The 13,744-nt window shown below is 39.9% G+C and overlaps 3 protein-coding genes across 3 annotated transcripts in view; 1 reads left to right on the top strand and 2 right to left on the bottom strand.

Moving 5' to 3' along the window:
* Window positions 1–1,104: 1,104 nt before the first annotated feature.
* Window positions 1,105–1,748, bottom strand: LOC110837710 (protein Abitram). Its single transcript, XM_087360788.1, has one exon. The coding sequence runs from the start codon at window positions 1,746–1,748 to the stop codon at window positions 1,164–1,166; it is 585 nt and encodes a 194-aa protein (XP_087216914.1). The 3' UTR covers window positions 1,105–1,163.
* On the bottom strand, window positions 1,685–3,758 carry LOC147871566 (COX assembly mitochondrial protein 2 homolog). The gene is made up of 3 exons (XM_087360789.1): window positions 3,624–3,758; window positions 3,469–3,540; window positions 1,685–1,825 (listed from the first exon to the last, which is right to left on the bottom strand). Exons 1-3 carry the CDS (start codon window positions 3,702–3,704, stop codon window positions 1,748–1,750), a joined length of 231 nt encoding a protein of 76 aa, XP_087216915.1. The 5' UTR covers window positions 3,705–3,758; the 3' UTR covers window positions 1,685–1,747.
* A 120-nt stretch (window positions 3,759–3,878) lies between these two features.
* The window catches only part of LOC110837709 (putative protein FAM10A4), a 53,793-nt gene continuing 43,927 nt past the window's right edge, over window positions 3,879–13,744 (top strand). The window contains exons 1-4 of the mRNA XM_022080140.2: window positions 3,879–4,030; window positions 7,052–7,335; window positions 9,667–9,834; window positions 12,052–12,296. Coding sequence (XP_021935832.1) covers window positions 7,059–7,335; window positions 9,667–9,834; window positions 12,052–12,296 — 690 coding nt within the window. The 5' untranslated portion in view covers window positions 3,879–4,030; window positions 7,052–7,058. The remainder of the gene's footprint in view (window positions 4,031–7,051; window positions 7,336–9,666; window positions 9,835–12,051; window positions 12,297–13,744) is intronic.

Genomic DNA, 13,744 nt, shown 5'->3' with positions numbered 1-13,744 from the left:
CAATGAAAGGAAGGGGGTTAGTCAAGTTTTTAAAACGCAACCAACCACCCCGGAGTGGGGTTGCGTTTTAAAATCTTGAGTAAGAAACTAAACTAACCCCCCCAAATGGGGGGTTGAAACACTTTACCACCCCCCCCAATCTTGAGTAAGACACTAAACTAACTTCGGGGGGTTAGTTTAGTGTCTTACTCAAGTGTTTTAACCCCCTTCCTTTCATTGTATTTATTGCCTAAATACCGGGTCTACAATTTATGAGGCTGCGGTCGTGCTTGCATTGCGTGGTCGGCCGGCGCTCTGTTGATGCTGGCGGGAGTTGTGCCTGTTCTTCCGGTGGGTGACTGGCGAATCAGTTTCAGTGCCGCTAGTAACAGCGGACTACGAATATTTCTCGTCACTAATACATGTTACTACATTAATTGTTCTTACCTTAAATCACAAAAGAGGTTCAAAGTGACTTACTTGTGCTCGCAGGCAACTTCACATCTCGTTAACATGTTTCGAAATACTCGACGAAGCTCTTCTTGGGAAATTGACGAATATTTTCTTTAAGTGCTTCTGCAGTGTGCGGATAAATTGTGAACGTTATGTAAATTTAATAGTTAGATCCTTTTTCCAAGAAATGACCGATGAAGAAAAGACTTACGGTTTCTTCATGCAAGACAATGCTACAGCTCACACAGCTGCTCGGTCGATGTTAGCATTAAGAGAAGTGTTTGGTGAACAAGTTATCGATCAGTGGCCTCCGCGTTCCCCAGACTTAAACCCGTGCGATTTTTACCTGTGGGCTTGCTGAAGAACAAAGTTTATGTAAACAATCTGCACACTGCAGAAGCACTTAGAGAAAATATTCGTCAATTTCCCAAGAAGAGCTTCGTCGAGTATTTCGAAACATGTTAACGAGATGTGAAGTTGCCTGCAAGCACAAGTAAGTCACTTTGAACATCTTTTGTGATTGCAGATGTAGTGAACGTTGCAGAGTCTGCCGCAATATGAACGCAGTGATATACGTCATATCGAAGTTTACTGCTTTGGGCAGGACTGTACTTACTTCTGTGAAGAGTATGGGCAGTGACTTAAACTGTAGTGAAAAAATATAGACTGAAATAAGTAACAGTGTTTTATTCGTTTGTACCATAAATTACAGTTAAAAAGTTTGTTCACGCCTAATCATACAATGTCGATTGTTTCTCCAGTATCTCATTATACTCCTCCACTGTTAACAATTTCTGTTTCTGTTGATTACTATTGTTAATTCCAGGTAACACGATTGCTACGTAACCTTCCGCATCAGGTTTTTCAATCAGTAACTTTGGATTCTCTATCAATGCGTCATTAATTTCCACCAGTTTTCCTTGTATGCAACTTCGTACTGTGTATGTTGAGCCATCCAAACATTCAATGTAACAAAGTGGAGAATTTGGATGCAGAAATTGCGCTCCATGCTTGCCTTTCCCAGAAACCTTGTTCTTCAGTCTGTCGACATTAGCAGAGACTTGAAAATTAATTTTACCTATATCTTTCTTCTCTTTGAGTATGGGGTGGGACGCTGCTAATGTTATCAAGCATATCCTGTTGGAGTGAAACAGAACGAGGTGGTCTTCGCCCTTTCCTCGTTCGTCAACGCAATACCTTGGAGTATAGTACCGCTGGGTAACCGACTGAAACATATCAAACCCTTCTATGCTGTCCTCGATGGGAATGGTGCTTATGTTGTGAGCCTCTGCCATGTTTGAATACTGATAATGCATTAATCAGTACGTGAAACTCTGGCTTTTTCCTGCAACTGTTGAGACTTTAGTTGATTTGCCTTCCTGTTCTGTTCTCTCTGAAATATAATAAATCAAAAGTGGAGAAGGTGAAACACTTTTTTAAAAATAATATATATTGGATACAAGAAACATATATATAATGTCTGCCAAATGTTCACTTCTGTTTAAAACTAGTATGAAACTATAGTTCATATTTCCTAATTGTAAAATTCCACTTTTACTTTAATTATAGAAGGACTCTTTCAATACAGATATGAGCTCAGTCGCTATTGCACCCTTTTAAACCGCCAGTGTACAATTCAGCTAGACTGAGTTATAGTAACGGATGCGTAAGCTTGCGGCCGGTTGACTCGCCGCAGGTATCTAAAAGGTTAATGTGCTTTATATATTGTTCCCATGGCAAGAAATTGGATCCACATTAAATTAAAAATTATTTAACACACAAGGAATTATTTATGGACTGTTCTGCATAAGTTATTGTAGGTACTGCGATGGTAATGGTGTTAACCTTTTATCATACGGGACTGGGGGATCCTAATACCCACATTCTCCGCTGTCAGCCAGACTTTAGCTGTGGGTCTAGTGGTACGCTAATGTGAAGTGAGTCAACTGAACCACAATCGACAGAGATGATAAAGGTTAAGGGAAATTTGGGTTTATGGTTGCATTAAGGACCGTGAAACCACTGCACCTACGTATGGCAAAGATTGTCATGATCGTACAGTTTTTTCAGTGTGTAATTCTTGATAGTTATTGTGTTCAACATCTAAGTTCATTAATTTATTCAGGAGGGAGGAGACCATCAGATGATGTTCGCAGTAGTATCACATGCCTGGCGGCGCATACATGTTTACAGAAACTGTAGGACAATCAAATACTAATGCCTTTAGATCTTTATTCATGGGAAAAGGAAAAACTCCAAATCTGTGAATCTACAGTTACGATTATAGCCTATACAAGGCACCTGAAATTGTCATTCAATCATCCCCGTCACTGAGATTTCTTTGGTGCTGAAAAGAATTCTCTCTGGGCCAAATGAATATTTCATCAATTGACAGTTCCAGAAAAAAATCCCTTCTGCACAGTTAATGGTTATGTTGATGCAGTTTATGAAAGATACAAGTGGCTCCAGTATGCAATTGCAAAATTTTTAAAGAACTGGACAAATTCACAACTGTTTAAAACATCCATGTAGACCGTCAGCAACTATCACATACCATATTAAACCACTTTGACAAGATAAACTAACTCTTACAGTGAACCACATTGTGCATTTGCCTACTCCTATGTCTGACATCACAACAACTTACAAATTGACCTTGGCAGAAAGTAATCTTGCATCAAAGCAGCTAAAGCTATTTTAGTATTAATGATAATAAAATTCAACAACAAAAGTCAAAAATCCCATAATATGAATGCACATAACCTGTAAGTCATGTGGTTAAAAAATGACGACTTTTTTAACTTTGTGGGATCCAATAGGACACCCAAAAACCGATTTCTTTTCCCCACAGAATCAATACTTACAAAAAATTGGCAAAGAAAACAGACCGGCGTTTCCCAATACAGATTTATTGATCATACCGTAATTCGATATAACAAGTTCCTGAATACGTCCTGGTGAGCACGCCATTTCAGGCAAAAAAAAAGCATATACCAACATTAACAACATGAATTCTGCAGTGTGAAAACTTCTCACCTCTTTTCGCAAACATTTTATAACCTCCCTGTCTGCATCATTGCAATAGCCCAGGAATCTCCGGAAAGAGTTCTGGAAAAGATATTCGTTGCTATTGAATAAATACTATGAAGTGCCTTTATATAAATTGGGTCCTTAGACTTGAATATTCATACCTCTTTATGACAAGATTTAAGCAAAGAAATTAATTTATTACATTCTTCTGTGTGTAAATGCTGTGAAAGATCAGTATGCATAATATAATGTAGTTTCCAAATAACACACGCAATCTTCCTTTGCTCCTCTTTATCGTCTACTTTTTTTCAACATTTACATTGACCATTGATACCAACAGCATGTACCAAAAGAGTGACTTCGTAGTAATACGAACTATGGCTTTTCTTTCTGTATGGTTGGTTTAACTGGTGCGAATTGCTTGGTCTGTGGAAAATTCTCGTTGTGTGTAATGTGTTTGTGGATGCGTCGGCATTATTACGTTTTTTGATTGCTGCGTCACTTTCGGAGATTTGGAACGTAAATTCATACAGCTGTTTACGACTTTACGATTATTTTGTGCCATCTAGTAAGTATATGTAACGTACAAATGATTCTGGTATTACACTTATAGCACTGGGAAACGACGAATGATGATTTAGAAACAAACGTGAGTTTCCACCACCTACGGTGTTGATAATTTTAAAACTTTGTTGACCAGTAAAGTACAGTAAAGTATATAAAGTGTAATTTAGAGAAGCATGTGGTTCACAACTAAAATTTGTAGTTGATGCAGTTTCCTTTTCTTGTAACTGTCCAGCTGTAATCTGTAAGCATATTTGGGTTGTTTCCCTGTCCGATTTTTCTTTGTAGAATGGCTCTGAATATTAGTCACTCACTTCCCAAAGATATTGAGGAACGAACTAAAAATGCAATTGTAAGAAATCTATAGTGTGCCACAAAAAGATACACACACCTTCTGTGATCATGGGGGGCTGACAGATCCTGCATGTCCTATCCATTGGTTGGGAAAAGTGTTGTCAAGATATGCCCAGGCATCACAATGGTAATGTGGGGATGCCCCATCTTCTTTATAACACTTGTCCTTATCTCCATACAGCTGAGGAGGGAGCAGGAACAATGGGTTCTTGAAGCATATTTAGGTAGCAGTACCAGTCATTGTCCCTTTCATAAAAGCCCCAAGAAGCTCACTGACCAATACAGAAGAGATGGGTGATGATTAATGATTGCCAAAACAAATTTTCATCACCGCTTAAGGGCATTCTATTCTCTTTTTTTAATAATTTAAAGCCGACTAATAGAATTTTCCATCATCCAAAATTTCATGTGAAGGGGCAGAAAATAGGATCAAGAACAGGTCGATGGCTGACTTTTGTTTTTGACCTGGAAGTATAATTTGATTTTATGGCCAGTGCTTTTTCAGTACTAGGGCAGAACGCTCCTTTCGGAGCTCCTCGGAGGGGTTGGTCAAGTGTTTAAAAAGCAACCAACCCCTTCGGGGGGGGGGTTGGTTGCGTTTTAAAATCTTGTGTAAGAAACTAAACTAAACCCTCCGAATGGAGGGTTAAAACACTTGACCAACCCACTTTTGGGGGAGCTTGATCAAGTGTTTTAAAAGCAACCAACCCCTTCGGGGGGGTTGGTTCCATTTTAAAATCTTGAGTAAGACACTAAACTCGGCATTGTTGTGGAACACAACAATGCCGAGTTTGTTTATAGTTGACATTGTTGATGACATCATTCTTTGACGACAATGGGGATTCACAAATTTTTATAGTAAGATTGTTGGAATGTTCTGTCTTGCTCTCCCACTTAAAATGGAAAGAAATTACTTTGTTATAAACAATCCAGATGTAAGAATGAAGCACGGGTCCTTATTGGTTTTTACACGTATTTCTGTCACCCCCTAAGTACGTGTTTTCATTTACAAAACCGAGAGTTGCTGCACGACTGTGGCTTGTAAGAATGTATTAAGCGATTTGTAGTACATTACCAGCGTGAAGAGTTTATTTAAACGTTTAAATTTCATTATTTTGTAATTAACGGGATAGTGTACTGTAGAAGGAACAGCCTCTACTGCAGTTGCGTGTCTTGTGGACGTGGTGCACCATCCAAAGGAAAGTTAATGGGTGTCGGTGTTTCATCGGTTCAATTTGTATTTTTCAGCAGAATGGGTAGTTTTGCTTCTGCCAAACAAACGCAACAAGCAGATATTCCAACGCTGTGGCCATGAGCTCAGTGCTTCACTCTTATATCTGGAATTGCCGTAGGAACAGTGACATTTAAACATTTGTGCTAGTTGTAATTAAGATATGAGATGTCATGTACGATGGAATTCCATATTTTTGTATGATCCTTTCATTTGCACAGTGTGATCGCATGTAAATGATGGGAAAAGTACTACTTTTAAGTGGAAGAACAGCCTTTAAAATTAGTTTTGACAAGTCAATGAAAAGTTGCCATTCATCTGGAGTGTGGTTACAGATCAAGGTTGCCGTCAGATTGCTCGCATTGTCGCAAAAGCAAAGATCTCTCTGCTTGCAGAAAATTCCGTCATAAATCCTGACAGTTTTTGAAACATGACATTTTCATGACGAGTTTCTCCGCGTGTGTGCTGCGGTGCATTCAACGCGGCGGCGCCTACTTAACAGACAACTTAATATTCAAGAAGTGAAACAGTCAATAATACTTTCATTGACATAGGAACACGAAATGTGATGCGGATAAACTAATTTGTTTATTGTAAAGAGTTATTATATTTTAAGATTGCTCCATTATATTCGTGACACCTTGTGTAATAAAGAAATCTATGACAAAGACGCAGACTTATCAGGGAGATGTGAAAGAAGTCCAGATTTGTTGAACACTATAAAAGACACATGAATGTCATCTTATCAGTGCTTAGGCTGCTATACTAGTCAGAGCCCCACTTTTCTCTCAGGGTCTCAGATGCATCGATTATGAAACAGTTAAGATTTGGTACTTCATGAATTAAAACTTTTATTCCCACAGAATTAAGACATCTGAAAACATTTTAATTACATCTCTAAACTCCGAGATGCTGTCTGAAAGACTGTCGTTTTTGTTTTTGAGGAGTGGTGGTTTGTAATCTGGGTTTTGGTGCCACAGGGTACCTTAAATGTGGAGATGATGTGTTCCTCCGAAACACTGGTAATCAGTTACTGTATTATATATAATAACAATTAGCCACGGTGGTCTAGCGGTTAGAACGCTGGCCTTGTAATCCTGGGGTCGCGGGTTTGATTCCCGGCGGTGCCCGAATTTATAACTTGTGTTGGGCAAGGCCGTGGTCTAGGCAACACGGAGTTTTCCTCCGTGGCATCCCAACAATTACTCCATTCACACACAGAAGAAGGCAATGGCAAACCACTTCTGGATCATCTGCCAAGAACGTATATGAACAGGTCCCAGTCCGAGAAAAGGATGGAAGGATCCTGTTCATATGGACCTGTCGTCACACAGAACACTAAATAATAATAAGATGTAATAACAAACCAAAGATTATAACCATTGTTTTCAGCTCTGAAACTCTCAGGTCTCATATTAAATTTGTGTTTCGTTCTCGTAGGTGTGCCATGTCGAAATTACCGTTTTCCAAGGAACATCTTGTTCAGCTGAATGGCTTTATAGACCTTTGCAGAAAAGATCCTAAAATACTACTGGATCCAGAACTTGCCTTTTTTAAGAGTTATATCGAGTCCATGGGAGGCAGAATACCAGCAGCTGTACCTGAGACGAATTTTGGGTCTCCCAAAACGAGTAGACCTGGGCCGGCAGAAGAGGAAGGACAACCAGACCCTGAAGTAGAGAGTGAAGAGAGTGATATTGAACTGGATAATTCAGGAGTCATTGGTAGTTATATTTATTTATTTTTTATGTTTCCTGTTTGGAGTAATTTATGTAACAGCAAAAAGATGTCCACTTTACAAAAAGAAAATTCTTAGATTAATGTCTGGTTACAAACCTAGAAATTACTCTTGGTGGAATCGTGGTTAGTGTGTTTGTCACTGGACCCAAGGTTCGCGGGTTCAAACCTGTCCAAGGTCAAGGGATTTTTAAGGGTGATAAAAATTCGTAGGGGAGGGGTAGTAAAGCTGGCGGTCCCATGCCGTAGATTTGAAGCAAGTAAAAGAACCTTACGAGCATGAACGAGGAGTTTTGTAAGCAAAATTCAGCGGTCATGTTTCTCACACATGTCTCTCCCGATTCTATAGCAGACAAAATTGGGAGTGAGTAGAAATTGTGCAGAGGCAGTGGTCTGGTCACTCACTACTCACAGATGCACACTTCGAAGATTAAGAAACCTCCGAAAGGAGGCGGCTGAGACCCACAGTGGGTTGTAGAGCCACAGGAAGAAGATGAACCTGTAAATTTATATAGAAGTCATTTTAAAAGATAAGAGATTTTAGGTGTTCCATGTTAATGCATTTTCTCATTATTGAACTTTATTGTAAGTAACCGAGAACATTTTTTTTAAACTGATTCTGCTGTGCACATTGCCAACATAAGGAATAAGAATCAACTCTCAACTCACCAACCTCACATGTTTCCAGGCATCAACATTTTCTACGGTTCACCATCTTGTTTCACGAGTCTTACGAATAAAAATTCACAATTTAAAGTTGCATTAAAAAGGTACTTAAATACACACTCCTTTTACTCACTTCATGAATTTCTAATGTTCGTTAAGGTTTTCTTGTCTTCATGTAATGTAAATGGACAATATAATTGATCTACTTTGTGTAATGGGTGGATTTATTTGTAACATATCACTAATTATGTGAACCCTTGGTTTATAATACGTGAAATTTAAAACAAGTATGAATTTTGCGTTTAAGTCATAATGTTTATCGTATTGTGACTTATTCCACATCCTGTTGTCATCTTATTAACTACGGGATCCATGAAATTTAATGGAGACACCTGTGTCTGATATGCATTCATAAATAATGATTTTTCTATTGTAACTATTTGTTTTGTTTCTAAACTTCGCTTGTTTCGCTTAATAAAAGCAGTGACTTAAATGTTGTGCTTTGATAACACTGTTAACTTTTCTTTTCAGTTATGAATTTGCTTTATTTAGTAAAGGGCATGTTTCAGATGCCTTGTTCTCAGATTCTGAAGTACGTAAAGATTGGAGGATTTTATAGATTCCAATCCACCATTGCACGGGTGTCTCAGTTCCGCTGTCTTATAAAGAAATTATATGAATGTATACAGGACTTTGTATGCAGTAAAAGATGGACACCCTCTTATATAGGAAAATAATATGTAAAATTTCCGAGACTCTTGCATTGCCCCAAACTTATTATTTTTTTGTTTTGTTAATATGACATTCCTGTCTGATATCTGATGTTGTTGTACTGATCTCAGCACACTAAAGTCTGAAGATTTCTGTCTTCTGGGTTGTTGAGCCGTGTAGTCTGGTCGATGTTAACCAACGTTTCAGAGGTCATACTGCCTCCGTCATCAGGGCGATGAACTCTGAAATGTCAGTAAGCTTCTACCAGACTACACGGCGCTGTGACCCAGAAGACAGCCGTCCACATCATCATCATCATGATGATTGTATGCCCATTTGCCCGTTCTGGTTCCATCAGCACCAAACTCTCTGAATGCTTCTTTGAAACTGTTGAGTGATTTCATGCTTCCATGTAATGTCTGAGTTGTAAGATCACGTTCTTAATTGCGGTTACTTGTCATAAAGTAGTGTTGTTTTTGTGTTTTGTGGTACATTAGAGTGTAACCGTGTCATTGGTTGCCCCCCCCCCCTCTCCCCCACATGCCGATAGCACTACTCCCTCAGACTGCGGCTGCTTATTTCGATGGCCCCATGTTTGTATGTGGCGGTTTTTCTCTGGCAATCCACGTCTTCAAATCCTGCAATAATATTTTGGCTCTCGTAATTTTTGAATTTACGAAAACTTGCTCAGGCTCCTTAAGATTTCTGATGCTGTCTAAACAGTAAACATAACATTATCTGTATTCAAAAATTTGGTAAAAAAGATTGGGATGCAGGTAATAATACTTGATATTGGAAGTTTACTTTTACAAGGATTATTTGTCAGGAATAATTATTATTCTTGAAGTTCATGCACGCTTAGCAGGACGACGCCATTTTAGAATGCAGTCATAATTTTAGGTATGACAGCGCAGTACTCCGTCTGCGTTCACGTTTTTCAGAACCGGATTCTGATGAACCACAGCCAATGGGTGACGCTGATAAGGAGGTAGCAGAGGAAGATGTAGAAAAATCAGAAGAGAAGAAAAGGGAAGCAATTGAAGCCTTTGGCGAAGGAGAATTTAAAAAGACGATAGACATCTACACAGAAGCCATATTATTGAATCCAGGTATGATCAGTTTATTGAAGAAATCGCTGAGAATACCTCGGTATAGATGGGAGGAAAGTATTTTACGGGTTTAGGGAAATGGTGTTGGAGGGTATGGATTTGACTCGTCTGGTTGGTGGGCTTTTGTGAACATGGTGCCGAACCTTTAAGGCAGGAAATTTCTTTTAAATAGCTGTCTTCTGGTATATTGCGTCATGTGGTTCCATAGCATTTTAATGGTGTTTCAGAGGTGCTTACTGCCTCCATTGTCAGGTTGTTCCTCCTGATGATGGAGGTAGTAAACACCTTTGAAACACTGTTAAACTATTGTCAGACCATATGGTGCCGCATCTCAGAAGACAGTCATCTTCATATTCAGCACCGTGAGAACCTGAAATCTCAACGGGAAATTTCTCGACTACTTGACTGCTTCATGGAGTTGTAGATTGAGTGAGTGATTTATTGTTGTATTTTATACTACGGAATATCCTAATAATGTTTTACATCAAATCTGTCTTTTTCATGTTTTGTTCAATGTAGAATAAGTTCGAACCAGGTCAGAAAGTGTATTCCGTAGCAGAATACAAGTGATATCCTTAAGTGTTCTTTGCAGCATGCGTTTAGAGGTATTAAATTTGCCTTGTTTGATAGTTCTCACTTTGGCCACCAGATCACCACACTTTAGTGTCTATCGCGTAATAAGTAGTATGTCAGGTTGTGAGCCAGGAATCAGAGTGAGGTCATTATTTCACGCAGTATTCCTTTTGAACAAGCGCGATATACACAGCACAGCAAAAAAATAGTAATGAGGCTGAAATAAAATAAGAATATAAATGAAGAGTGTCATTCCGTGAGAGGCCGCTACAGACGCACCGAAGCGTGATCTTGACAACGCAATCCTAACTGTAACCAGTTAGGATTTTGTTGTTGTTTCGTATGAGCACGCTTTGCGCGTCGTGTATTACCGCGTTATCAAAAACCACACAATGGAACAATGTGTCAGCATCGAGTTCTGCGTAAAGCCAGGGGAAAGCCCCACTGAAACACGTGATTTGTTACGAACAGTTTATGGGTTAGTCTGCGTCCAGAGCACAAACATTTTGATGGTTTAAGAGTTTTCAAGAGGGCAGAGAGAATACGGAAGATGAACCTCGCGGTGGACGACCAAAAACGACCTTCCATCCCTGAATAAATGGACAGAGTGAGGAGTTTACCTGCAAGAGACTGCCAGTTGGCACTTAGTAAGATGGCAAGTGAACTGTATGTGAACAAGGAATTGACAAGATCTATAATTATCACAGACTTGTCAAAATTGTGGTCGGCTTGATAACGCGCCTGCTTAAACAGTGATCAATGTAAGGACATTTCTGGCCAATGAAGGGACTGCAGTGCTTAATCACCATCGCGACCCTGCTCCAGCAGACTTTCTTCTGTTTCCCAGGTTGAAATTGAGATTGAAAAGTTGTCAATTTGTTGCGATAAATGACGTTCAGAAGAACGTGATGGCACGATTGAATTACGTCGCAGCAGCCGAGTTTGCCGAGTGTTTCGAAAGTTTATATGAACGCTGTAATAAGCGTATTTGGTCACTCGGATTAATTTCGGGGAACGAGGCAATAAACATGTCAGATGCATCGTTATTTTTATTTTATTTCTGTCTCATTACGTTCTTGCTACATTGTGTAAGTACATACGAGGTGCGATCGGAAAGTTTCAAGACTGCGCGTATAAAAACCCGTACACTTATCTCAGGTATTAAATTCATCCATCACCCTCGACGTAGTTCCCCTGGGAGTGAACACAACGATCCCAGCGCCACTGCCAAGCCTGGAAGCATCCCTGGAAATCTTTCTTTGTCAGCCTGTCAAGCACCATCTGCGATTCTGCCTGAATCTCTTCTATCGTCTCAAATCTCATTCCCTTTAGCTGAATTTTCATCTTTGGGAAGAGGAAGAAGTCACACGGCGAATAAGGAGGGTGCGGGATGACGGCCATGGTGTTGGAGCATACGCCTGTCTAGTCTTGTTGATATCTCTGTTTCCGTCTATTTAGATATGAAGTCATGTGTGGCTTTCATGAATGTAAAGTACTAGCATTCAAATTTCACACAAAACAAGAGGCATTTGTTTTTTTTAATTCCACTTTGGGTAGAAGATGTTGGCCTGATCTTCTTACCTATATGTGGAGTTCAATTGAGTATGAATTAAAAGCAAATGATGTGTTATTGTTATCTTACAGGTTCTGCCTTACTTTTTGCTAAACGGGGACAATGCTTTTTAAAACTGAATAAACCGAATGCTTGCATTCGTGATTGTTCACGAGCTCTTGAAATCAACCCAGACAATGCAGCGGCATACAAGTTTCGGGGCCGGGCCCATCGTCTGCTCGGGGAGTGGGAGGATGCTGCGAGAGACCTGAGAAATGCGTGTAAAATTGACTTTGATGAACAGGCTGATGAGTGGCTGAGAGAGGTGACACCAAATGTAAGTAATTTCTTCTTTAATTTCTTGAATTTGTCGCACCTATAATTGCTACAAATGCTGAACTGGCATAGAGAATACGATTTTCGGAGTGTGAGCATATGCGGTGGTCTTCAGGGCTAAGGGGCATGTAGTCCTGTGCCTAGTCCTAGATATTCTGTCCATTGTTCTAGGTTGAACTGGGGTCTGGATGTCCCAGCTTTGAATGCATTTTCTGCATATGGAAGTGTTTCACGTGTGACGTGTCCTTGTGTGGAAACGTCCTGAACACGCTTGACACTTCAGATATATTTCTTTTGTCTCATTTTGAAGTCCATATTTCCACAAAAATAGCTAACTTTGCCATACATAATTTGACATGTCCTCCCAATCTAACTATATGCATGTTAGTCACACGCTGAAAACATCTCAAATTCTCCACTCTAAGGTCTTCATTGTTCGTTTCCTCAGTGACAGTAGCTTCTTTAACTGTTAAATAGTTGATTACGCAATAATAATCTGAATGAAGCAAATTGTTGTCAGAATTAGTAACCTGAAAATTAAAGTATACAAAACAATAATCTTGCCTGTTGTTTTGTATGGGTGCGAAACATGGTCTCTCACTCAGAGGGAGGAACACAGATTGCAGGTGTTTGAGAATCGGGTGTTGAGGAGGATATTTGGGCCTAGGAGAGAAGACGATGGGGCGTGGAGAAAACTGCATAATGACGAGCTTAAAAATCTGTACTCCTCCCCCAATATTGTCAGGGTGATTAAGTCGAGAGGAATGAGATGGGCTGGGCATGTAGCGCGCATGGATGGGACAAGAGGTGTGCACCGGGTATTGGTCGGGAAGCCTGAGGGGAAGAGACCTCTGGGGAGACCTAGACGTAGATGGGAGAATTATCTCAAGGTGAAGGAGACTGGATTTTGTTGGCCCAGGACAGGGTCCGGTGGAGGGCTTTGGTTAATTCGGTGATGAACCTTCGGGTTCCGTAAGCCATCCAGTTGGTTGGGTCCACTATTTGGGAAGCCTGAGGGGAAGAGACCGCTGGGGAGACCTAGACGTAGATGGGAGGATAATCTCAGGCGGGATCTATGGGAGATAGGAGTTGAAGGAGACTGGATTTTGTTGGCCCAGGACAGGGTCCGGGGGAGGGCTTTGGTTAATTCGGTGATGAACCTTTGGGTTCGGTAAGCCATCTAGTTAGTTAGTTATTAGTAAATTGTTCAATTGGAGGCATTATTAATTTCCTCTGCTCTCAAAGCCATTTTTGTAGCAAATTTTTCGGTATAGAAAGGAAGGCGAAAAATAATGAGGAAAAGATTGCTTTATCCTGTTTGTTATTATGGAAATGCGAAGTGCTGTGATGTGATTTATTGCAGCAGAGGACGAAAGAATCTGTTCTTTTGTAACAGTCAGTGTATGAAGTCGATATTATATCTCAGTTGAAAGCCCGCACCTTTATCAA

The sequence above is a fragment of the Zootermopsis nevadensis genome, unplaced genomic scaffold, assembly GCF_977971745.1.
Source record: "Zootermopsis nevadensis isolate Lab colony 2312 unplaced genomic scaffold, Znev_1.0 Znev_ptg000046l, whole genome shotgun sequence".
NCBI lineage: Eukaryota > Metazoa > Arthropoda > Insecta > Blattodea > Termopsidae > Zootermopsis > Zootermopsis nevadensis.
The sequence above is the reverse complement of the archived record's forward strand: the minus strand, read 5'-3'. Positions and strand labels throughout refer to the sequence as shown.

Coding starts and splice junctions, on each gene's coding strand:
- LOC147871566 (XM_087360789.1), bottom strand. CDS start 3,704: ATGCATACTGATCTTTCACAGCATTTACACACAGAAGAATGTAATAAA. Junction 3,541..3,623: donor TTAAATCTTGTCATAAAGAG/GTATGAATATTC, acceptor TATCTTTTCCAG/AACTCTTTCCGGAGATTCCT. Junction 1,826..3,468: donor TAAAATGTTTGCGAAAAGAG/GTGAGAAGTTTT, acceptor ATTATATTTCAG/AGAGAACAGAACAGGAAGGC.
- LOC110837710 (XM_087360788.1), bottom strand. CDS start 1,748: ATGCATTATCAGTATTCAAACATGGCAGAGGCTCACAACATAAGCACC.